This window comes from Mobula hypostoma, chromosome 17 (assembly GCF_963921235.1).
Source record: "Mobula hypostoma chromosome 17, sMobHyp1.1, whole genome shotgun sequence".
Classification (NCBI taxonomy): Eukaryota; Metazoa; Chordata; class Chondrichthyes; order Myliobatiformes; family Myliobatidae; genus Mobula; species Mobula hypostoma.
The window spans coordinates 4421332-4445171 of NC_086113.1; the positions used below are offsets into that span (position 1 = coordinate 4421332).

The window sequence follows — 23840 nt, forward strand, 5'->3', positions numbered from 1 at the left end:
CTATATTCTTGCATCCACAAATCTGTGTTCTACGACAATCCCCAGGGCCCAGCCTTTCACTGTATATGTCCTGCCATGGTTACATCTCCCAAACTGCATCACGGATGTCATCCACAAACTAACAAATTTAACTTAATTTTTAAAATATATATATATATATATTTCTTATTGCAATTTATAGTTTTCTTTATTACTATGAATTGCAAAGTACGGCTGTCACAAAACAACAGATGTCATGATAGAGGTGTACAAGATAATAACAGGAATAGATAGAGTGGATAGCCAGCGCCTCTTCCCCAGGGCACCACTGCTCAATACAAGAGGACATGGCTTTAAGGTAAGGGGTGGGAAGTTCAAGGGGGATATTAGAGGAAGGTTTTTTACCCAGAGAGCCGTTGGTGCATGGAATGCATTGCCTGAGTCAGTGGTGGGGGCAGATAACTAGTGAAGTTTAAGAGACTACTAGACAGGTATATGGAGGAATTTAAGGTGGGGGCTTATATGGGAGACAGGGTTTGAGGGTCGGCAGAACATTGTGGGCCGAAGGGCCTGTACTGTGCTGTACTTTTCTATGTTCTATGTTCTATGACATATGCCAGTGATATTCAACCTGATTCTGATTCACTAGTTATATCACTTATATTAACGATTTAGATCAGAATGAGCAACAGGAGTTCAAGCACTGATTCCCTACAGCACACCACTGGCCACAGAAGAAACACAATTTTCTCTGTGACCATGCGAGTTTCCTCTGGGAGCTCCAGTTTCCTCCCACATTCCAAAGTCCTGGGGCTTAGTAGGTTAATTGGTCAAACGGGTGTAATTGGGTTGGAAGGGCCTGTCATTGTGTGGTATCTGTAAGTAAATAAGTAGGTTTGATACAGTTGACAACCAAGTGTACTATAACTGTCAATAGGGCTGCACTTGGCAGGATTTGAGCCTATGCTTGACATGCTAAAGGCAGTGGAGGAGGGTGGTTGAGTAGCTTCATGGCTGACAGTATTAGTTTTATCACGGAGCTATGATAGGAAAATCCTGCAACCTTGACCCATTTCCCAGCTGCTGAGAGCCGCTCTAAACCAGCAGTGGCCCTGTAGCGATGTGGCTTCAATTCCCGCTGCCGCCTGTAAGGAGTTTGTACGTTCTCCCCATGACCGCGGGGGCTTCCTCCGGGCGCTGCGGTTTCCTCCCACAGTCCAAAGACATGTGGGTTAGCATCAGTAAGTTGTGGGCATGCTATGTTGGTGCTGGAAGCATGGCTATACTTGCAGGCTGCCACCTGCGCATCCTCGGGCCTTGCTGGTAGTTAGTGCAATCAACGCCTTTCACTGTGGGTTTCAAAGTTTCAATGTAAATATGACAAATAAAACTAATCATTTTTCTTAATAGGCATGTCTTGGTGAAGTTACAGGTGACAATAGTAAACCATTTCACTAATTCCATTACATTAGTGATTCATATCCAGGAATATAAAACATTGCTGGTTTCAAAGCCTGTGTGCATATTGTTTTAATGTTGGTGAAATGCTGTCACCAAAGTTCAAAGTAAATTTATTGCCAATGTTTGTATATATCATCAATAACAACCCTGAGATTAATTTTCTTGCGTGCCTTCACAGTAGAACAGAGAAATACAACAAAATCAGACTCAGGTTTGACATTACTGACGTCTGTCATGGAAGTTGTTGTTTTGTGGCAGCAGTGCATTGCAATATATAATAATAAAAATTATAAATTGTAATAAATATACACTGTATATAAGAAAATATAAATTAAATATGTGGTGCAAAAAGAGAAGATAGTGAGGCTGTGCTCATGGGTTGGTTGTCCATTCAGAAATCGGATGGTAGAAGGGAAGAAGCTGCTCCTGAAACGTTGAGTGTGTGTCTTCAGGCTCCTGTACCTCCTCCTTGACGGTAGCAATGAGAAGAGAGAGGGACATAGCCTCAAGATTCGGGGGAGTAGATTCAGGACAGAGATGAGGGTGGTGAATCTGTGGAATTCTCTGCCCAATGAAGACAAGGTTGGATAGATTTTTGCATAGTAGGGGAATTAACGGTTATGGAGAAAAGGCAGGTAGGTGGAGGTGAGTCCATGGCCAGATCAGCCTTGATCTTATTGAATGGTGGAGCAGGCTTGTCAGGCCAGATGGCCGACTCCTACTCCTATTTCTTATGTTCTCATGTCCTGGGTGATGGGGATTCTTAATGATGGATGCCACCTTTTTGAGGCATCGCCTTTTGAATGTGTCCTCGATGGAGGCTTGTGCCCATGGTGGAGCAGGCTGAACGTATAGCAGCCCCACTGTACCAGAGCAGTGATGCAACCAGTTAGAATGCTCTCCATGGTACATCTGTAGAAATTTGTGAGTGTCTTCAGTGACGTACCAAGTCTTCTCAAACTTATGAAGTACAGCCACAGCCATGCCTTCTTTGTAATTGCATCAATATGTTGGGCCCAGGATAGATCCTCAGAGATGCTGACATGCAGTTACTTGAAAGTACTCACCCATTCCACGGCTGATCCCTCGATTTCCTCTTTTGGAAGTCCACAATCAATTCCTTGGTCTTATTGACGTTGAGTATAAGGTTGTTGCTGAAACATCACTCAACCAGCTGATCTATCTCACTCCTGTACATCTATCAATGAAAAACTACACACAAAGATTGACAGACAACCAAAGTGCAGAAGAAAAGAGACTGCAAATACAAAAAAGATAATTAATTAACTAATACTGAGAAATGAGTTGCAGAGTCCTTAGAAGTATGCCCATCGGAGAGAGAGGGGACATAATGCAGAACAATAAGTCTGGACTGTGGGGAGATTAGAAACTGCAGACTTTTTGCAGAATAATTTTGGGTTGTGAAGATATAATGTGTAGACATGATGCAGAATAATAACTTTGGGCTGTGAAGAAATAAAAAGTGGTGGATATGGCCTCATTCATCACAGGTAAAGGCCTCCCAACCATTGAGCACATCTACATGAAAGACTGTCGCTGGAAAGCAGCATCCATCGTCAGGGACCCCCACCGCCCAGGTCATGATCTCTTCTCACTTCATCAGGACCCACAGCACCAGGTTCAGGAAGTTATTACCCCTCAACCACCAAGCTCTTGAACCAAATGGGATAATTTCACTCGTCCAACACTGAACTGGACTCTTCATCTCATGATCTTGATATTTATTTATTATTATTATTTGTTTTTTTCAAATTTAAGAGTAAATTTACTAACCAAGTACACATATGTCATCATATACAACTCTTACAATTTTCTCACAGGCATAATGAATAAATCTATAGAATAATAACTATAACATAATCAATGAAAGACCATACCTTTTTGTATTTGCAGTTTGTTATCTTTGTACACTGGTTGTCTTTCAATTATTCTATTACTATTCTTGGATTTATTAAGTATACCTGCTAGTAAAGGAATCTCAGGGTGACATATAGATAGATAGATAGTTATACTTTATTGATCCCGAGGGAAATTGGGTTTCGTTATATGTACTTTGATAGTGGATTCACTTTGAACTTTAGAAAGTGCAAACATAAATTGGAACAAATTTGTATTGTGAAGAAATAAAATGTAGAATTAATGCAGAACAATAAGTTTGGGTTGTGGGGAAATAAGAATGTGGAGAAGCATAACTTTGGGCCGTGATGCAGACTATCCGCGGGCTGTGAGGGAAGTGGAGCTGCCGTGACCTGAGAGAGTTTTCCTCGCTAGCGGGAGCGCAGCTCGCCGTGAACTCCGTGTTGGGGAAGTGTGTCACTGGGGCAGAGGGAGGGAGGGAGGAGCCGGCATTAAACAACTGGGTCACATGCAAAACCCGAGCAGCCATCGCTTCCCCGAGAGAGAGAGGGAGCGGGAGCGGGCACGGCGGCGCCGGAGCTGCCCGTACGAGGGGGAGGCGTCTGCAAGGTGGGGGGAACCCCTTCCCGACGAGCGGCCGTCCTGCAATAATATCCTTCATGTGGAAGGAAGCGTTTCTGAAGGATTTCCCCTCGATGCTCACACACGCACAACAAAAGGATATCCTCTGCACTCGTGAGAATGGATTGCAGCAGGAACGTAGGTAATGTGATTTGTGTTTGTTTGCATTTATTTGTAAAACAAAAAAAAGGAGAAAGGTTCCATCTCCTGCGTTTGTCGACTCGATTCTGAATTTCCATTAGCATCTTTATTTTACAAAATCGCATCTAAAAACATTTGCTGCGGTGTAAAGGCAGACTGGAGGCGCACCGGAATCTCCTGATTTCTCAACCCTTTGAGCATTTCGTCGTCGTTGCTTCCTTTTACATTATTCTTTTATTTTGCAATTTATTGATTTTTAAAATATCTTTGTACTGTACTGGCTGCTGCAAAACATTTCACGATATGTAAATTAGCGATAGTAAACCCGGTCCTGATAAATTGTTAGCTGTTAATCTGGACCCTGTATGATTTAAAAAAAATATTTGCAATTATTTAAGGAGCCGGTTCGTGAAAAGAGTGTTTATTTCGCCGCGCAGTAGCGGGGGTGGGTTTGCATAGCGCTCCCGCCCCTCGCTCGGCTGCAGCGGCTCCTCACGCGGACCTGCCCCCGTAGCCCACGTGCGCCCTTGTGTTTACGCGGCGACGGCGCGAGCTGCCATTGGCCGAGCGGGGGGCGGTGGGGGCGGGGCGGGGCAGCTCGTGGCGCCGCGCCGGCGAGTGGGTGGTTGGGGAATGGAAGGTCCCCCGGAGCTCGCGGCTGCCGCACGTGACCGGCGAGGTTGGCGCGGAGGCCGGGTGACCCAGTTCTGGGCTCGGAGCGGGGAGGGGGAGGGGGAGGGTGAGGGTGAGGCTGCGGCTTGCAGTAGCAGCGCGCTCCGCCTTCAGTGCCAGCAGAGCCAAAACAAAAACAGAAAAAAAGGGCATCCGCACTGTGCGATGAATGCATTGCAGCAAAAATACAATGCATTGCAGACTTTAAACTATGCATTGTAGCTCTGACTTTGAAACATGCATTACTGCAAAACGCGGTGCAGACTTTGAAATATGCATTGCAGCAAAATATGCATTGCAGTTTGCAATATGCATTGCGGCAGAAATAAAACGCACGGGCGACTGAAATATGATGCATTCCTGCAAAATATGAGGCATCCCCGTAAAAAACACATATATTGCGGAAAAAATGTTGTCCCAGCCATCAAAGAATTGTCTGAAGTTACTTGTTGCCCGTTTCATGTACTGATGTGACCTCGAGCATTGAAGGTGCCGCAGTTTGCGGCAATGTGCAATGGTAAAATAATGTGGAGACACAAGGGAGACTGCGGATGCTGGAGAAGTGGGGCAACGCAAGGTGGTGGAGAAACTCGGCGGGAATGGGCAACCAATATTTGGAGACCCTTCATCAGAACTGTTGTCCGTTTCCCTTCACAGATGCCGAGTTCCTCCAGCATTTTTGTGTGCTGCTCTAGTTAAATAATATCAAACTTCTACGTATTTTGGTTGAACTCTGCTCGCCGGTTTAATCCAGCGGCCATTTACCACGGACTGGAACAGCAGCATTCTGAATAATTTCCACGCCCTACTTGTCTAAATTTCAGCAAAATCATATCAGAGAGTTTTTATTTTAATAGGGTAATATCATGAACTGAATTTTCAAGATGTCATTCCTGTATTTAACATAGAACATGGAAGAGTTCAGCACTGGACAGACCATTCCATCTACAATGTTGGCCAATCTTAATACCACTTTATGTGAAATTCCCCTGTCTTGTGTATCCATATCCCTCTATTTTGGTTTTCATGTGCCTGTCTTGAAAACCTTTTAAACTGCACCAAACTGCCTGCTTCCAAAATTACCCTGGTAACTCATTCCTGGTATCAGTCACCGTGTAAAAAAAGTCTTGGTGGCAGGGTAGAGTTAGAGGTTAGCACAATGCTTTACAGTACTGGCAACCTGGGTTCAGTTCCCATGCTGTCTGTAAGGAGTTTGTACTTTCTCCCTGTGACCATGTGTGTTTCCTCCGGGTGCTCCCGTTTCCTCCTGCAGTACGGGTTAGTAGGTTAATTGGTCATTGTAAGTTGTCCTGTGATTAAACGGGGTTTAAAATGGGGGGAATGGTGTTGCTGGAAGGGCCTATTCCACACTGTATCTCAATAAATAAACATTCTCTCTCTAACCTCAAAAACGTGTCCTCTGCTGTTTGACATCTGGAGCAAGATCTGACTGTCTGCCCTTGTGCCTTTAGTGATTTTGAAACCCCCAGCCTCTGATGCTGTAAGCCAGTGCTTTGTTCCCAACCATTTTGATGCCCTGGACCAGTAGCATTAAGCAAGGGGTCTGTGGACCCAGGTTGGGAACCCCTGAAATGGTAACAACCCGATTTTGTCCTATCCTTATAGCTGATGTGCTCTAATCCAAGCAGTGTCCTCTTCTACCCCGTAGTCTCCACACCCATCCTGTAGTGAGGGGACCAGAAGGCATTTCATGTACTTTTGCATATGACAATAAACTCAACTTAGACTTTGCCTATTCATCAATTAATCTGAAAGCCTTTTAAACTCTGCCAAACTGTTTCTACAACCATCACTAGTAGCCCATTCCTGGCACCTACCTCTGTTTTTTTTTAAAAAAAATCTTGCCCTCACTTTGCCTTCCAGCTCCCTGCCCCAACCTTAAAAGCATGTCCTCTGGGTGTTTGACATTTCTACTCTGGGGGAAAGATTCTGACTGTTTACACAAAGTGTTGGATGAATTCAGAAGGTCAGGCAACATCTATGGAATGATCAACCATTCTAGTTAGCTATACCACCCCGCGCTACTACCCTTGTCACTGCACATTAAACACTTTAAACCACTTTTTATAATGCTGTCTACATTGTATTTATGTAATTATGCACATTTTATTCTATTTCTATTTAAAAAAGCAATTATTAAATGTTTTTTGTTGCATGTTGCGCCAACACAGCACCGCAGATTCCTGAAAATGTAATTAAGTGGTGAATAAAGTTGATCCTTGATTATACTTTGTTTGAATGCAGGTGGTGTTATTACCTACATCAGTTCGAGCTCTAGCTGCAGCCCCGTCTCCTATCAGAGTGATGGTTCTGAGAACAGTTTGCAGCCAACCTCGGCTCCAGTTCCCTCACCACCTAGCAGCTTTGTTTCTGATAATCGTGTTCACCTCAGTGACGTGCTTTCTGAAAGCTGCCCGCTGAAACTAGGAAGCTCCAACAGTGCTCAGCTTCTGTGTTCCGCCAAAGGGGATGGATCAACCTCGGGTCCCATGAACAAAAGTACCAGTAACATCACCAGTAAGTTCATACAAGTTAGATCATAAGACATAGCAGAATTAGGCCATTCTGCCCATCATGTCTGCCCTGCTATTCCATCATAGCTGGTTTATTATCCCTCTCAACCCCATTCCCCTGCCTTGTGACTTCTGACACCCTGACTAATCAAGAACCTTTCGACCTCCACTTTAAATATTTTCAGTGACTTGCACTCCACATCCATCCATGGTAATGAGTTCCACAAGTAAGACACACAAAACGCTGGAGAAACTCAGCAGGTCAGGCAGCATCTATGGAAAAGAGTACAGTTGACATTTTGGGCCCAGACCCTTCATCAGTACTGGAGGGAAATAAAAGCGATGTCAGAGTAAGAAGGTGGGGGGATGGGAGGAAGAAACACAAGGTGATAGGTGAAACTGCCTATAGTTTCAATAAAAAGCCTCACTGACCACATTGAAAGCTCTCGAATGTTGAAAGGCCTGGATGGAGTGGATGTGGAGAGGATGTTTCCTATGGTGGGAGGGGACAGCTTCCGAGTAGAAGGACGTCCATTTAGAGCAGAGATGGAGAGTGGTGAATCTGTGGAATTTGTTGCCTCAGGCAGCTGTGGAGGTGGAATCTTTAGGTAAGTTTAAGGTGGAGGTCAATAGATTCTGGGTTAGTCAGGGCGTGAAGGGATATGGTGAGAAGGCAGGAGATCGGGGCTGAGAGGGAAAATGGATCAGCCATGGTGAAATGGCAGAGCAGACGCGATGGGCCAAATGGCCTAATTCTGTTCCTATATCTTATGGTCTTATGGAGTTTTACCAGAATACTGCGTGGATTGGAAAGTGTGTCTTCTGAGGAAAGACTGAGCAAGTTTGGGCTTTTCTGTTTGGAGCAAAGGAGGATGAGAGGCATAGATGGAGTAAAGAGCCAGCACCTTCATCCCAGGGCAGCAGTGCTATTAGGAGGGGGCATTGGAGGGATGTCAGAGGTCATTTTTATTTTACACTTAGGGTGGTAGTTGAGTGGAACACGCTGCCAGGGATGGTGGGGTAGAGGCACATACATTTGAGGTAGGCACATGGGGAAAGAAAAAATGGAGGGTTATGGGGGAGGGAATGGTTTGCTTGATCTTAAGAGTAGTTGAAAAGGTTGGCATACACTGTGGGCCGAAGGGCCTGTACTGTGCTTGAATGTTCTATGTATCTCTCGGAAACCAAGATTCCCTAAACCAGTTATCTTTTATTTGTGACAGGAACAGACCAGCTCTGTACTTGCAAAATTTCACTTTTTAAGGCCTCCCACTTACCAAGTACACCTTTGCCGTAAAACAGCCTGCCCCAATCCACACCTGCCAGATCCTTTTCGATACCATCAAAATTGGGCTTTCTCCAATTTAGAATCTCAACCCGAGGACCAGAACTATTCCTTTTCCATAATTACCTTGAAACAAATAGCATTATAAGACCATGAGATACAGGAGCAGAATTTGGCCCATGGAGTCTGCTCTGCCATTTCTTCTCAACCCAATCTCCTGCCTTCTCTCCGTATCCCTTCATGCCCTGACCAATCAAGAAACTTATCAACCTCTGCCTTAAATATACAGACTTAACCTCCACAGTTGCCTGTAGCAACGAATTCCATAAATTCACCACTCTATGGATAAAGAAATTCCTTCTTATCTCCATTCTAAAAGGACACCCCTCTATTCTGAGGCTGTGTCCCTTAGTCTTGGACTCCCCCACCATAGGGAACATCCTCTCGACATCCACTCTATCAAGGTCTTTCACCATTTAATAGGTTCCAATGAGGTCACTCCCCATTCTTCTGAATTCCAATGAATACAGGCCCAGAGCCATCAAACGCTCTTCATATAACAAGCTGTTCAAACCCCCGGAATCATTCTCGTGAGCCTCCTTTGAACCATCTCCAGTTTCAGTACATTCTTCCTAAGATAAGGGACCCAAAACCACTCTCAGTACTTTAAGGTGAGGTTCACCAGTGCTTTAGAAAGTTTCAACATTACATCCCTGCTCTTATACTCTAGTTCTTATGAAATGAATGCTAACATTGCATTTGCTTTTCTCACCATAGACTTAATCTGTAAATTAACCTTTAGGGAATCCTGCACAAGGACTCCCCAAGTCCCTTTGTACCTCAGTTTTTGTTTGTATTTTCTCTCCATTTAGAAAATACTCAACCCTTTCATCTACCAAAGTGCATGACCATACACCTAGCAACACTATATTCCATCTGCCACTTCTTTCCCTATTCTTCTAATCTAAGTCCTTCTGTAGCCTCTCTACTTCCTGAAAACTACCTGCTCCTCCAGCTATCTTTGTATTGTCTGCAAAGCCATTAATTCCATCATCCACATCACTTACATATAAATTAACCAATTGATCACTAGATGGAGTGTTCCCCCAGACAAACTTACGTCACCTGCCCTGTCTCATTCCCTAACAGGAGATCTGGTCTCACACTCTGTCTAGTTGGTACTTCTATGTACTGATTAAGGAAATTTTCCTGAACATGGATGACAAACTCTTGCTCATCCAGGCCTTTTAGAGTATGGGAGTCCCAGTCAATAAGTGGAAAGTTAAAATCACCTACAATCACAACCTTATGTTTCTTGGAACAATCTGCAACCTCTCTACAAGTTTGCTCCTCTAAATCCTGTGGATTGTTGGGAGGTCTGTAATATCCTTTTGATGTGGTCATACCTTCCTTATTCCTCAGTTCTACCCACAATGCCTCACTAGAGGAGTTCTCCATGTCTATCCTGACATTTTCCCTGACAAGTAATTCCACCCTTTTTTAATCCCTTCTACTCTGTTTTGTCTGAAACAATGGAATCCTGGAATATTGAGCTGCCAGTCCTGCCTCTCCTGCAACCAAGTTTCACTAATGGCTGCAATGTCATAATTCCAATTGCTGATCCATGCCCTAAACTGATCTGTCTTTCCTATAATATTCCTTGTATTGAAATGTGTGCAGCTCAGAACATTTAGTCCCACCATGTTTGACCTTTCGATTCCTGACTTTGTATGTAGGGTTAACGCCTTTCTCTACAACCAATCTATTATCTGTTCTGGCACTCTCGTTCCCGTTCCCCCTACAACTCTAGTTTAAATCTCACTGTGCAACACTAGCAAATCTCCAGTTCAGGTGCGAAATATGCCTTCTATACAGGTTCCACCTTCCCTGGAAGAAAGTCCAATGATCCAAAAATCTGAAGCCCTTCCTCCTGCAACAGCTCCTTAGCCAAGTGTTAAACTGTATGATCGTTCCATTTCTGGCCTGGCAAGATTTGTCAGGCAAAATTTCCCCTTATAGAAATCATGCTGACTTTGGCCAACTTTTATCATGTGCCTCCAGGTACCCCAAAATTTCATCCTTAAAAATGGACTCCCACTACTGAGGTCAGGCTAACTGGTTTATAATTTCCTTTTTTCTTCCTCCCTCCCTTCTTGAAGAGTAGAGTGGCATTTGTAATTTTCTAGTCTTCTAGAACTGTTCCAGAATCTAGTGATTCTTGGAAGATCATTACTAATGCCTCCACAGTCTCTTCAGCCATCTCTTTCAGAACCCTGGTGTGTATTTCATCTGGCCAAGGAGACTTACCTACCTTCAGATCTTTCAACTTCCCAAGCATCTTCTTAGTAATCCATCTATACTTACCACTCCACTGTAAAGACTGATTCAAAATGCTTATTTAAGTTTGTCTGCCATTTCGTCTCCCATTACTACCTCTCCAGTATCATTTTCCAGCAGTCTCGTATCCACACTCGCTCCTCTTTCATTCTCGGAAAAAATGTTGTATTTTTTTTAACGTTATTGGACAGCTTACCTTCATAATTCATCTTTTCTCTCCTTACGGCTTTTTTTGGTGGCCTTCTGTTGGTTTTTAAAATCTTCCTAATCGTCAAACTTTTCCCTATTTTTGCTAAATTATGCGGTCTCTCTTTTGCCTTTTCATTGTCCTTAACAGTGTTGTGGAGCAGAGAGATCTTGGGATCCAAGTTTATAAGTCCAGGAAGGTGGCTACACAGGTGGTTAAGAAAGCTTGGGGAATGCGTGCTTTTATTAGTCGAGGCATTAAGTTCAAAAATCAGGAGGTTATGTTGCAGCTTCTATAAAACTCTGGTTAGGCCCCGTCTGCAGTATTGTGTGCAGTTCTGGTCTCCCCACTACAGGGAGGATGTTGAGGCTTTGGAGAGGGCGCAGAAGAGGTTTACCAGGATGCTGTCTGGTTTAGAGGGCATGTGCTATCAGGAGAAGCTGGATAAACTTGGGTTGTTCGCTGTGCAGCGCCGGAGGCTGAGGGGAGATGTGATAGAGGTGTACAAGATTACGAGAGGCACAGACGGAGAATATCTGTTTCCTTGGGTTGAAGTGTCTAAAACCAGAGGGCATGCATTGAAGGTGAGAGGGGGTAGGTTCAAGGGGGATGTGAAGGGTAAGTTTCTTTTACTCAGTGGTGGATGCTTGGAATGCGCTGCCTGCTATGGTGACAAATAAATTGGAGACTTAAGAAACGCTTGGATAGTCAGATGGAGGGATACGGACATGGTGTAGGTAGGAGGGATTAGGGTTTGGGTTTTAGCTGGTTTGGCACAACATTGTGGGTGGAATGACTTGTTCCTGTCTTGTACTCTTCTATGTTCTAAAAATTGCTCACAATAATCTAAATGCTGTCTGATCAATTCCTTGAGCATTATATCCTTGCTTTTAAATTGCCTGCACTTTTGGTGTAGTCTTCCATTGATTCTATTATGGTTATTGAATTTATTGAATATGCCCACAAGAAAATGAATCTCAGGATTGTACATGTATGTACTTTGATAATAAATTTACTTTGAACTTTGAAATTCTGGTCCTCTTGAAATGAATGTTTTTGTTTTCCTTACTGTGAATTCAACATGCAAATTAACCTTCATGTTATTTGATTTGAGAGTTACTCTTTCCACCTTAATCGTTGTACAGTATGGAGGCAATCCACCATCATCTGGAGTGGTAGGTGGTAGAACACACACAAACACTGGCCCTGCCAGTGCAGCATGTCCTGTGGATGAATGGAAATTGGCCAAAGTAGTAGATTCATTTCAGATAAATAACTACAAACTTGGCTTAATTTTTGACAAGTTGCAACTCCTATTTTTGTTTGTAGTTTTTTGTGAGGGGGCGATACAGTAGAGTGACAGCTAGCACAATGCTTTAGAGTGCCACCTGTAAGATTGGGGTTTGATTCCTGCCACTGTCTGTACGGTGTTTGAACATTCTCACCGTGACCACCTGGGTTTTCTCTGGGTGCTCTGGTTTCCTCCTACGTTCCAAAGACGTACTGGTTGGGCTGACTGAGTTGTGAGCATGCTCTTGGCTCTGGAAACATGACGATACTTGTGGGTTGCCCTCCAGCGCATCCCCGGACTGTCTTGGTCATTGACACAAACAACACATCTCACTGTAAATTTTGAAGTATGTGACAAATAAAGCTGAACTTTATTCTTAATTAATCTTAATTTAGAAATTAATGGGATGGTCCTGCTGTGTCGAGTCTGTGGAGATATGGCATCGGGATTCCACTATGGTGTCCATGCGTGTGAAGGTTGCAAGGTAAGCCAAAGCCAATCGCTGTGAATTTGAGGTGTTCTGGGTAATATCCAGATCCTTACTGGGCCAGTAGTGAATCTGCAAAATTAAATAAAGTACTAATCTGAAGGTTTTGATCCCATGTTATTACATCTGTACCTAATAAAGTGGTCACTGAGTGAATGTTTGTGGTCTTGTGCTGGTGTAGCCCAACCACCTCAAGTTTCGACCTGCTGTGCATTCAGAGATGCTCTTCTGCACTCCATTGTAACGTGTGTTTATTCGAGTTACTGTTGCCTTCCTGCCAACCGGACCATTCTTTTCTGATCTCTTTTCATTAACAAGGTGTTTTTGTCCACAGAACTAACGCTCACTGGATGTTTTTTGTTTTCAACACCGTTCTCTGAAAACCCTAGACACTGTTGTTTATGAAAATCCCAGGAGATCAGCAGTTTCTGAGATGCTCAAACCACCCCATCTGGCACCAACAATCATTCCATAGTCACAGTCACTTAGATCACATTTCTTCCCCATTCTGATGTTTGGTCTGAACAAGAGCTGAACCTCTTGACCATGTCTGTATGCTTTGATGCATTGAACTGGCAGATTAGATACTTGCATTATGTAATGCTCGTTATTTATTTAAATGTGCATTTGCACTGTTTGTTTACAGTTAATAACTCAAAGTTACTGTTCTATAGATTTGCTAAGTGTGCCTGCAGAAAAAAGAATCTCAGGGTTGTATGTGGTGACATGCATGTTTCCTGATAATAAATTTTACTTTGAAGTTTGAGCTTTTTGTGTACAGCTATACTTAATAGTGTGGCCATTGAGTGTATAAAGGTAATGTGTTCATATTTCAACCTCCTGAGTGGCTATGACTTACTATGAAAAGCTTGTAAAATTACCTTAAGACGTAAGAGCAGATTTAGGCCATTTGAAGCACCAAGTCTGCACTGCTATTTCATCATGGCTGATTTACTGTCCCCCCCCCCACCAGTCCCATTCTCCTGCCTTCTCATAATCTTTTGACACCCTAATTAATCTAGAACCTGTCAAGCACTCCTTTAAACATACCCAAAGACTTGGTCTCTGCAGCTGTCTGCGGCAATGAATTCCAGGGACTTCTCTGCTCTCTAGATAAAGAAATTCTTTTCTGGAGAATCCAGGAAGAGGAGGTAATGACTTTAAAATTTGCTGATTAGCTATTTACAACTAAGACGGATGCAGTGTTTTCTGAGCGAAGAGTCTTGGAACTATCTTCCTGAAGGTGGTGGAATTAGAGTTTACCATTCCACTATACTTAGCTTTAGGGGGGGGGAATGTTGTATTGCGTCCATTACAATGCTTTATTAACACAAATTATGCAGCTAGTCTTGTGTAGTTTCAGGTAACTGTCCCTCCATGTTGTGACACAAGCAACAGTTTTAAAGAAACCTGTTGATTGGAAGTCTGAAATAGAATGTTTGGACCCATGTAGCACAGACTGCACAATGTAAATACATTCCATGATTTATCAGATTGACATCACAAATGTCACTTTATGTACGTACAGTACCACCAGTCTGTGCATATAAACTCGTCTTTGTATATACGGCCAAACTCAGTTACTTGTAGATTGTGTTTTTCATTGGTGTAGTCTTCTGTTGATTCTGTACAGCTGTTGGATTAATTGAGTATGCCTGCAGGAAAATAAATCTCAAGGTTGTATATGGTGATATATATGCACTTTGATAATTTAACTTTGAACTTTGAATAATGCTGTTTTGTATCCAGAGTAACAATAATTTTGTTCTCCTTTTCACTGGTGTACTGAAGTATTTAATAACATTGTTTACTAAAGGATGACAATAAACAATCTTGAATCTTTGCCTTTATCATTGCAGGGGTTCTTCAGGAGGAGCATCCAACAGAATATTCAGTACAAGAAATGCTTGAAAAATGAGAACTGTGCCATCATGAGGATGAACAGGAACCGGTGTCAACAGTGTCGCTTCAAGAAGTGTCTGGCTGTAGGCATGTCCCGAGATGGTATTGTTACAGTTCAGAAGAACCTTATATAATCAGATCTTATCATATTCCTATCTTGTTGAAAAATGTAACGATTGAGGCCAAAGCATTGTAGTCTCACTTTGAAAGCCATTGTGTACTGTTTTACAGCTGTTCGGTTTGGGCGCATTCCGAAGCGCGAGAAGCAGCGAATGTTGATTGAAATGCAAAGTGCGATGAAGAACGCAGCAAATGACCGTCTGAGTGGCTGCGTGCAGACTGATGCATTGTGTGAGGACATGTCCTCTCCAGCTCAGACTGGGCTGCCTCAGAACACAGAGGCTGAAGTGATCGGTTCAGTGTCAAGAGCCCTCGAGGAGACTTTTTCGAATACCCAGGAGAAACCGGACATAATGCTGGAAGTTCGGAACACGGAAAACCCTCGCAGAACTGGAAATGACGAGTGGCTGGTTGGACATGCAATAAGTGGGGTTGATGAAATGCATTGTTTCACGAATGGAAATCATGGTACAGTCTGCATCGCAAATAAGATGAATAAGCATGTGGTTTGTCCAAATGGAGGTGCAGAGAGAGTGAGTAGGCAGTGTCATTCTGTCTCCAGCGGGTTTACGCAAAAAGTAGTTACAGAAGATGGGTTTGCTCGAACCACTGATCTAAAGAAACACTCGTGGACTGCAGGGAGGAGAACCCATCTGGTAAATGCCCTTTTGTTACTGAACAAATGGTTGTACGTTCAGTGTAGATTGATTGTTAAATATCAACTTATTTCAGAGCTCTGTACATTACTGTGCAAAAGTCTTGGGCACAAATAGATAACTAGGGTGCCTAAGACTTCTTCACAGTACAGAAGTAATTTGATGGTGCAAAAAACCCCCAAATTTCATGACATATGTGAGTGATTTTCCCCGATTCTGATATGGGTCTCTATTGTGGACTGAGAGTGGGAATGGGGTAGGGAGAGGGGAATCATGTTTGGGAAAAGGGGAAGCAAGAGGGGAGGGAGCAGGAAGCACCAGAGAGACATTCTGTAATAATCAATAAACCAATTGCTTGGAATCAAATAACCTTGCCTGCTGTCTTAGGGGCTGGGTGTATCTGCACCCGTGCCACTCCCCACCCCCAACCCTGACATCTACTTGTTCTCTGCCACCTGTCCCACGCTCCTCCCGTGGCGCTGCACTCCCGCCATTCCCAACATCCTTTGCTCTCGCCAGATTTACAAACTCGCTTTCTGCTTCAAATTGACAAATACAGTACTGTACAAAAGTGTTGGGCACCCCAGATATATGTATATGTGTATATATAATTGTTGTACAGTTCTGTATAGGGCACCTTGTAGTGTAGTGGTTAATGCAATGCTATTGGAGTTCGGAGTTCACTTAAAAAAACTACCAAGGATGTGCAGTGCAGGTTGACAATGAAATGCTGCCTTTCGTCCGTTCCTCCCGTGTCTGTGTGGGTTTCCTTTTGGTGCTCCCGTGTCCTCCCACAGTCCAAAGATGTATGTAGGGCTTAGTGGGTTAATTGGGCATTGTAAGTTAACAGGTGGTTCACTGGATGACATGGCTTATTGGGCTGGAGGGGCCTGTTCAGAACTGTATCTCTCTCTAAATAAAAATAAAGCTGTCAATACTGTTACATTTCATAATTAAAGCTTAAATGCACCATTACTGTCGACGTGGAATGGATCTGTTATCTAATTCAGAGACAGGGCATGGTAACAGATCTTACTGGCCCAGTGCCCAATTTCACCCGTGTGACCAATTAACCTACTAACCCGTACATGTTTGGTCTGTGGGAAGAAACCGGAGCACCTGGAGAATGGACAGCACTTTTTACTGAGAGCGGCGGAACTGAACCAGGGTCGCTGGCTCTGTAAGAGTATTACGTTAACTGCTACACTACCATGTTGTCCAATTAAAATAAGTTTAAGCGTCCTAATTTAAGTTAAAATTCATTTCTGACCTCACAATCTATCTCATAATGATTTGCACTTCATTGTCTATTGCACTGCATGTTCTTGGTAGTTTTTACACTCTATTCTACATTGTTACTGTTTTACTTCAATACTCTGTAATGATCTGATCTGTATGACCAGTGTGTGTGTAAGACAAGGTTTTTACTGTATCAGAATCAGGTTTATTACCACTGACATACATTGTAAAATGTGTTGTTTGTGACAGCAGTACAGTGCAATACATAAAATATACAATAAATTGCAAGAAATATTTATGAGAAGAATTTAAAAAGTAGCAAAAAGGGAGCTAGCATTCTTGGTACGTGTGTAAATAATACACCAGTACCAGACAATCAGGTTAATTCTTGGTGTGATTGTTTGAACAGGTGTGCCCAATGAGCATGTCACCTTATGTGGATCCTGATAAATCGGAACAGGAGATTTGGGAAGAATTTTCCAGGAGCTTTACACCTGCAGTCAGGGAGGTGGTAGAATTTGCAAAACGTATTCCAGGATTCCAAGATCTGTCACAGCATGACCAAGTTAGTTTGCTGAAGGCTGGAACATTTGAGGTATGTACACCAGATTGCACTCTCTTTAAATATTGTGGGTCAGCATTTCCGAGTAGGATTGAGAATTACAGTGATCCAAGTATCATAATCATAGTGATACGAGAATGAAAGGGTTAATGTATGAGGAGTATTTGATGGCTTTGTGCCTGTACTTGCTGGAGTTTAGTAGAATGAGGGGGCAATCCATTAAAACTTAACAAATATTGAAAGGCTTGCTTAGAGTGGTCGTAAAGAGGATGTATCCTATGGTGGGGGGGTCTAGGACCAGAGGGCACAGCCTCAGAATAGAAGGATGTCCCTTTAGAACAGATGACAAAGAATTTCTTTAACCGGATGGGGATGAATCTATGAAATTCATTGCCAAGGCAGCTGTGGAGGCCAAGTGATTTGGTATATTTAAAGTGAAGTTTGATAGGTTCTTGATTAATAAAGGGCATCAAAGATTATAGAAACATAGAAACATAGAAAATAGGTGCAGGAGTAGGCCATTCGGCCCTTCGAGCCTGCACCGCCATTTATTATGATCATGACTGATCATCCAACTCAGAACCCAGCCTTCCCTCCATACCCCCTGACCCCTGTAGCCACAAGGGCCATATCTAACTTCCTTTTAAACATAGCTAATGAACTGGCCTCAACAGTTTGCTGTGGCAGAGAATTCCACAGATTCACCACTCTCTGTGTGAAGAAGTTTTTCCTAACCTCGGTCCTAAAAGGCTTCCCCTCTATCCTCAAACTGTGACCCCTCGTTCTAGACCTCCCCAACATCGGGAACAATCTTCCTGCATCTAGCCTGTCCAATCCCTTTAGGATCTTATACGTTTCAATCAGATCCCCCCTCAATCTTCTAAATTCCAACGAGTACAAGCCCAGTTCATCCAGTCTTTCTTCATATGAAAGACCTGCCATCCCAGGAATCAATCTGGTGAACCTTCTTTGTACTCCCTCTATGAAGTATGGGGAGAATGCAGGAAAATGGGATTGAGAGGGATAATAAATCAGCTGTGATAGAATGGCAGAGGAGACTTGATGGGCCAAATGGTCTAATTCTCCCATGTTTTATGGTCTTATGTGTTTGTCTGCCTGTGTGTAGTATTTGTCTTTTGCACATTGGTTGTTAGTCTTTCTGTATGTTTTTCATAAATTCCATTGTATTTATTTTCCTGTAAATGCCTGCAAGACACTGTATCTCAAGGTAGTATCTCGTGACATTTACATATTTTGGTAATGTATTACAACTTTGGGTGCATTAGTGCTTCTGATACTCAAGAAATGGTGCCAAACTTGGGAAAATCTAGTTTTTCTTGGTTTTCTCTTGATACGAATGATTTATTTATCCTGATGTTGCACTGCTTTTGGCTGGCGGAAGATGACCTCAATGTAACTGGCTGTAAGTTCTATCCAGAATCATTCGGAACAATGTTCTGACGAATGCCTATGGCTATCATTGGCAGGTGTTAATGGTGCGCTTTGCAGCTCTGTTTGATGTACATGACCGGACAGTCACATTTCTGAGTGGGAAGAGTTACGGGATGGAGGAGCTACAGTTAATGGGGGCAGGCGATCTGCTGTTGTCCATGTTTGAGTTCAGTGAAAAACTGAGTGCCCTGCATCTTGGTGAGGAGGAGATGAGCTTGTTCACAGCAGTTGTCCTGGTGTCTGCTGGTAAGAAGAGTTTTTAAATTCTGTTTATCAACAGTCACTATTACCACCTTCATTTGATTGTGTAAATTAAAATATCATAATATGCATCCAGTTCAAGGAGTGCAGTGAATTAGACCATAAGACATAGGAGCAGAATTAGGCCATTCAACCCATCAAATTTGCTGTGCTTTTCCATCATGGCTGATTTATTTTCCTTCTCAATCCCTTACTTCTGCTTTCTCTCTATTACCTCTAACACCCTGACTAATCAAGAACTTATCCTCTGCTTTAAATATACCCAGTGACCTGACCTCCACAGCCATTTGTGGCAATGAATTCCACAGATCTGCCACACTCTGGCTAAAGAAATACCTCCTTATTCTCTGTTTTAAATAGATGCCCCTCTATTCTTAGGCTGTGCTCACTGATCCTAGACTCTCATTTCCTCTCCACATCCCCTCTTTCTAGGCCTTTCAATATTTGGTAGGTTTCAATAAAATTCCACCTCATCTTTCTGAACTCCAGTGAGTACAGTCCCAGGGCCAACTAGTGCTCCTCATATGTTAACTCTTTTGTTTCTGGGATCATTCTCATTTTCATTCTCCGGACACCCTCCAATGTCAGCACATCTTTTAGATAAGCGGTCCAAAACTGCTCCCAATACTCCATGTGCGGTCTGATCAGTGCTGTAGAAATCCTCACAGCACGACATCATTGCTTTTGTATTCTAGTGCTGTTGAACTGAAATTGGTGAATGGTTTACTGTTGTTACAGTGAGAAACTTGCCATGCATACTGATCATACCAAACAATTGATTACAACAGTGCATTGAGGTAAAGCAATAACAGTGCAGAATTAAGTGTTACAGAAAAAGTGCAGTGCAGGTAGACAAGGTGCAAGGTCACAGTGAGGTCAGGAGCCCATTTGATCATGCTGGGGATCCATACAAAAGTTATCGAAGCTGTCCTTGACCCTGGTGGTACATGCTTTCAGGTTTTTGTATCTCCTGCGCAGTGGGACAGGAGAGAAGAGAAAATGTCTGTGTAGGTGAGGCTCTTGATTATGCTGGCTGTTTTACTGAGGTAGTGAGAAGTGTAGACAGCCCATGTAGGGGAGGCTGATTTCCTCTGCAACACCCACAAAATGCTGGTGGGGCAGGTCAGGCAGCATCTATGGAGGGAAATGGTCGCTGCTGCAGGTTGAGACCCTTCGTCAGGACTGGAATGGAGGGGGAAGTAGTCAGGATAAGCAGGTGTGGGAGGGGAAGGTGTACGAGTTAGAAGGTGATATAGGTGAAGCCAGGTGAGTGGGGGGGTGGAGGAATGAAGTGAAAAGCTGGGAGATGATGGATGGAACAGGTCTTAACCTGTTGGCTGAAGAAGTAATCTGATAGGAAAGGAAAGTGGACTATGGGGGGAAAAAGGGAAGGAGGAAGGGAACCAGAGGGAGGTAATGGGCAGATGAGAAACGAAGGGAAAGGAGGGCAACCAGCACAGATAATGGATAGAGAGAGAGCGAGAGAGGAGGGGGCAGAAATTACCGGAAGTTGGAGAAATGGATGCTCGTGCCATCAGGGTGGAGACTACCCAGATGCAGTATGAGGTGTTGCTCTTCGAGTCTGAGTGTGGACTGACTTGTCCACCACTGCAGACTTCCCTAAATTGGTTCCTGTGATATGCTGAACTGTGTCCACAACTCTCTGCAGTTTCTTGCAAGCAGAAGCAGAGGGGATGATGTTTAGATGGCTTCTTGCATGGTGTGGTAATTCATTCTGCATTAAGGCCGTTTTTAGTATCTTGTTTTAGTCATTTACAAACTAAAGTGTACTCAAACTAACCTTTATGTAGGGAATAGCTGTGAATTTAGCATTACTTATTTGTTTCAAAGATAAAATAACTTTATTGGCCATATACAGTACATCAAATGTCTCAAATAAATGGCTGCCTCGATTAACTGATGGCTCAAGTAGTTGGAATCCAGAGGTTAAAGTAAGGATGTGGAATGAAATGTGCATACATACATCAATGCCAGCATGTATTTACAGTGTAAACAGCATTATAAAAAGTGGTTTAAAGTGTTTGCAATGCAGTTAAGGGGGTAATAGAGGGGGTGGGAGGGAGCCTATGTCTAGAATAGTTGATTAGATTAACTGCCTAAGAGAGGAAACTTTGAGATTTACTTTTTGTAATTTTAATTTCTCTCCAGATCGATCAGGAATTAAAAATGCTAACTCAGTGGAGCAGTTGCAGGAAACTCTAATTCGTGCGCTCCGAACTTTAATTATGAAAAATCACCCTACTGAATGTTCAGTCTTTACCAAGCTCCTGCTGAAATTATCTGATCTGCGTTCTCTAAACAATATGCATTCGGAGGAATTGTTGGCCTTCAAGATCCACCCTTGAATTTATGAATTGTTTTCTGCATTTGTTTCATATATTTTGTGGATGAGTATACAGTACATTATTTATGTATATAGAAATTTGCATTTTCTCCTGCATTATTTTTCAGCTACTGAAGGAGTAATATAATGAAATAATAAAAGATAGTTATACAAATATTAAAGTATATTTTAAGATTTTAACATGGATGCAATGTGAAAGCATTGAAAATGTATAGATATAATTCTGTGCTTTAAAATTTACTGATCATGATCACCTAGTTTTTTTTGCCTCCTTTGTAAATTGATGCTTGGTAATAATGCAAAAATATTTTTTTTCTTCTCTAAATTTTAAAGCTTTACAAGTTCCTCGGTGCGGTGCGGTGCCTTTATCGGTAGTGTCACAGCTAGGTACACCTGTACGACTTCCTTAATCTAACATTGATTTTTAAATCAATCTTTTTTTTTAAAACAGCCTGTAAGTAACTTGTGGAGTTAGATTAGCTATTTATTAGATTAGCTTTATTTGGCACATGTACATTGAAGCATACAGTAAAAGGCAATGTTCTGTGTCAAATCAAATCAGCAAGGATTGTCCTGGGCAGCCTGCAAGTGTCGCCACGCTTCCAGCACCAGCATAGCATGCCAACAACTTATTAACCCTAACCGGTACCCCTCTGGAACCTGGGAGGAAACTGGAGCACCCAGAGGAAACCCAGGCCGTCACGGGGAGAACGTACAAACTTCTTGAGGACGGCAGTGGGAATCGAACTCCCTCCTTTTACTGCTGGCGCTGTTGAGCGTTGCGCTAACCGAACCACGCGGGGTTTGTGGTCAGTATCCACCTTCCGTACCGATGTTTAATTTTCTTTAAAAGTCGACTTGAAACATGAGGAAAATATTGCAACCAGCATGTTTGTGTGTCCTGTCCTTGATTGATGCATCTCTGTTAGCTAATGTCGTTAGAATGCAATTGTTACTGTACCTGAGTAATGTTTTAATATTGTCCTCCGACTCCTGTGAAATGTGCATTTTGTCAAATGATTTCTGAATGTGAATCAGTGCAATAAAGTCAATGCTTGAAAGGTGTTGGTTTTTAAATTCATTTAGAGTGCAGAAGCAAGCCCTTTGGTCCATCCAGGCCTTGCCAAACTGTTAATTTCCTAGACCCATCAACCTGTACCCAGGCCATATTCCTCCATTCCCCTTCTGTCCATGTCATTATCCAAACTTCTCATAAACGTTGAAATCGAACCCAAATCACCACTTCGGCTGCCAGCTCGTTCCACGCTCACCTCCCTCGAGTGAAGAAGTTCCCCTTAAACATCTCACCTTTAGACTATGACCTCTAGTTCTAGTGGAAAAAGTCTGCTTGAGTTGACCGTATGTATTTGTTTGCAGGATTTGGGGAGTGCTGGCTGGTCTGAAGTTTAGTGACCACTCTATTGTCTTTGGAAGTGGCGGTGAGTTGCCTGCCTGAAGATGTTGGGATCTTCCTTTTGAGGGTATGTCCACAGCAGAACATAGAGTAGTGCAGCACAGTACAGGCCCTTCAGCCCACAATGTTGTGCCGACCCTCAAACCCTGCCTCCCATATAACCCCCCACCTTAAATTTCTTCCATATACCTGTCTAGTAGTCTCTTAAACTTCACTAGTGTATCTGACTATGGAAAGGCTACGCCAGGATTTGGGTCAAGTCATATACCCAGGTCAGAATGGTGTTTGACTTCGAAGTTCAAAGTAAATTTATTTTTCAAAGTACTTGTATGTCACCGTATACTACCTTGAGATTCATTTTCTTGCAGGGTTTCACAGTAGAACAAAGACAATAGAATCAATGTAAACCTACACAGAAGCGAGCACTGGCAAGCAGGCAATGTGTAAATGAAGGCATTCTGTGCAAATGCAAAAGAAAAATAATACTGTTCCAAGGAGAAAAATCCGAATTGCTCAACCTCTCCTCATCGGATATGCTGTAGTTTGTGGTTGTATGTGTTGAGGACACATGTCTGGATGGGACAGGAGGAGTAATGCAATAAACCTAACTCATAAAGGCCTAGATGATAGTGTAATTGCATTTTACACTTGAATGGGGCTTTGGCCAGTAACTTTTAATTAAAAACTTATTTAGAAAACTTCACAGACTGCTTTCTCTGGTGTACTGCAAGTCTGGGCCAGGGACTGGAGGTTGGAAGTCTGATGTATGAGCATCCGGGGCCAAGGCCTGGAGGTGCTTCTCCTGGGGTTGGAGTCCTGTGTGTATGTGTTTGTGTCCCTCTTTGTAACAAATATTGAAGGATCCCTGGGCAGAGTGTGTGTTCTGTGAGTGGCAGATAGGGTAGGCTGATTGCAATGGTGACTAAAATAGTTAGCAGGTACACGAACTGCTGGTCTGGCAGCTTTGCCCTGGCTGGTACTAAGTTTGAGAGCTGC

The 23840-nt window shown here is 42.9% G+C and overlaps 1 protein-coding gene across 2 annotated transcripts; it reads left to right on the forward strand.

The window, feature by feature from the left end:
- The first annotated feature begins 3835 nt into the window (after nt 1-3835).
- nr1d2b (nuclear receptor subfamily 1, group D, member 2b) lies at nt 3836-22526 on the forward strand. 2 transcript variants are annotated; one of them, XM_063069455.1, is made up of 8 exons: nt 3836-4081; nt 7018-7290; nt 12782-12870; nt 14733-14877; nt 15007-15551; nt 17200-17385; nt 18840-19050; nt 21235-22526. In XM_063069455.1, exons 1-8 carry the CDS (start codon nt 4060-4062, stop codon nt 21429-21431), a joined length of 1668 nt encoding a protein of 555 aa, XP_062925525.1. In that variant the 5' UTR covers nt 3836-4059; the 3' UTR covers nt 21432-22526. The 2 variants fall into 2 exon arrangements, with proteins under 2 accessions (XP_062925525.1, XP_062925526.1); XM_063069456.1 differs by lacking the exon at nt 7018-7290.
- The last annotated feature ends 1314 nt before the right edge of the window (nt 22527-23840 follow it).

Excerpts from the sequence above, each read along its gene's own strand:
- nr1d2b (XM_063069455.1), top strand. The coding sequence starts at position 4,060 with ATGGATTGCAGCAGGAACGTAG. Across the intron at positions 4,082-7,017 it reads GGATTGCAGCAGGAACGTAG|GTGGTGTTATTACCTACATC; the intron begins GTAATGTGATTT and ends GTTTGAATGCAG. Across the intron at positions 7,291-12,781 it reads AAGTACCAGTAACATCACCA|AAATTAATGGGATGGTCCTG; the intron begins GTAAGTTCATAC and ends ATCTTAATTTAG.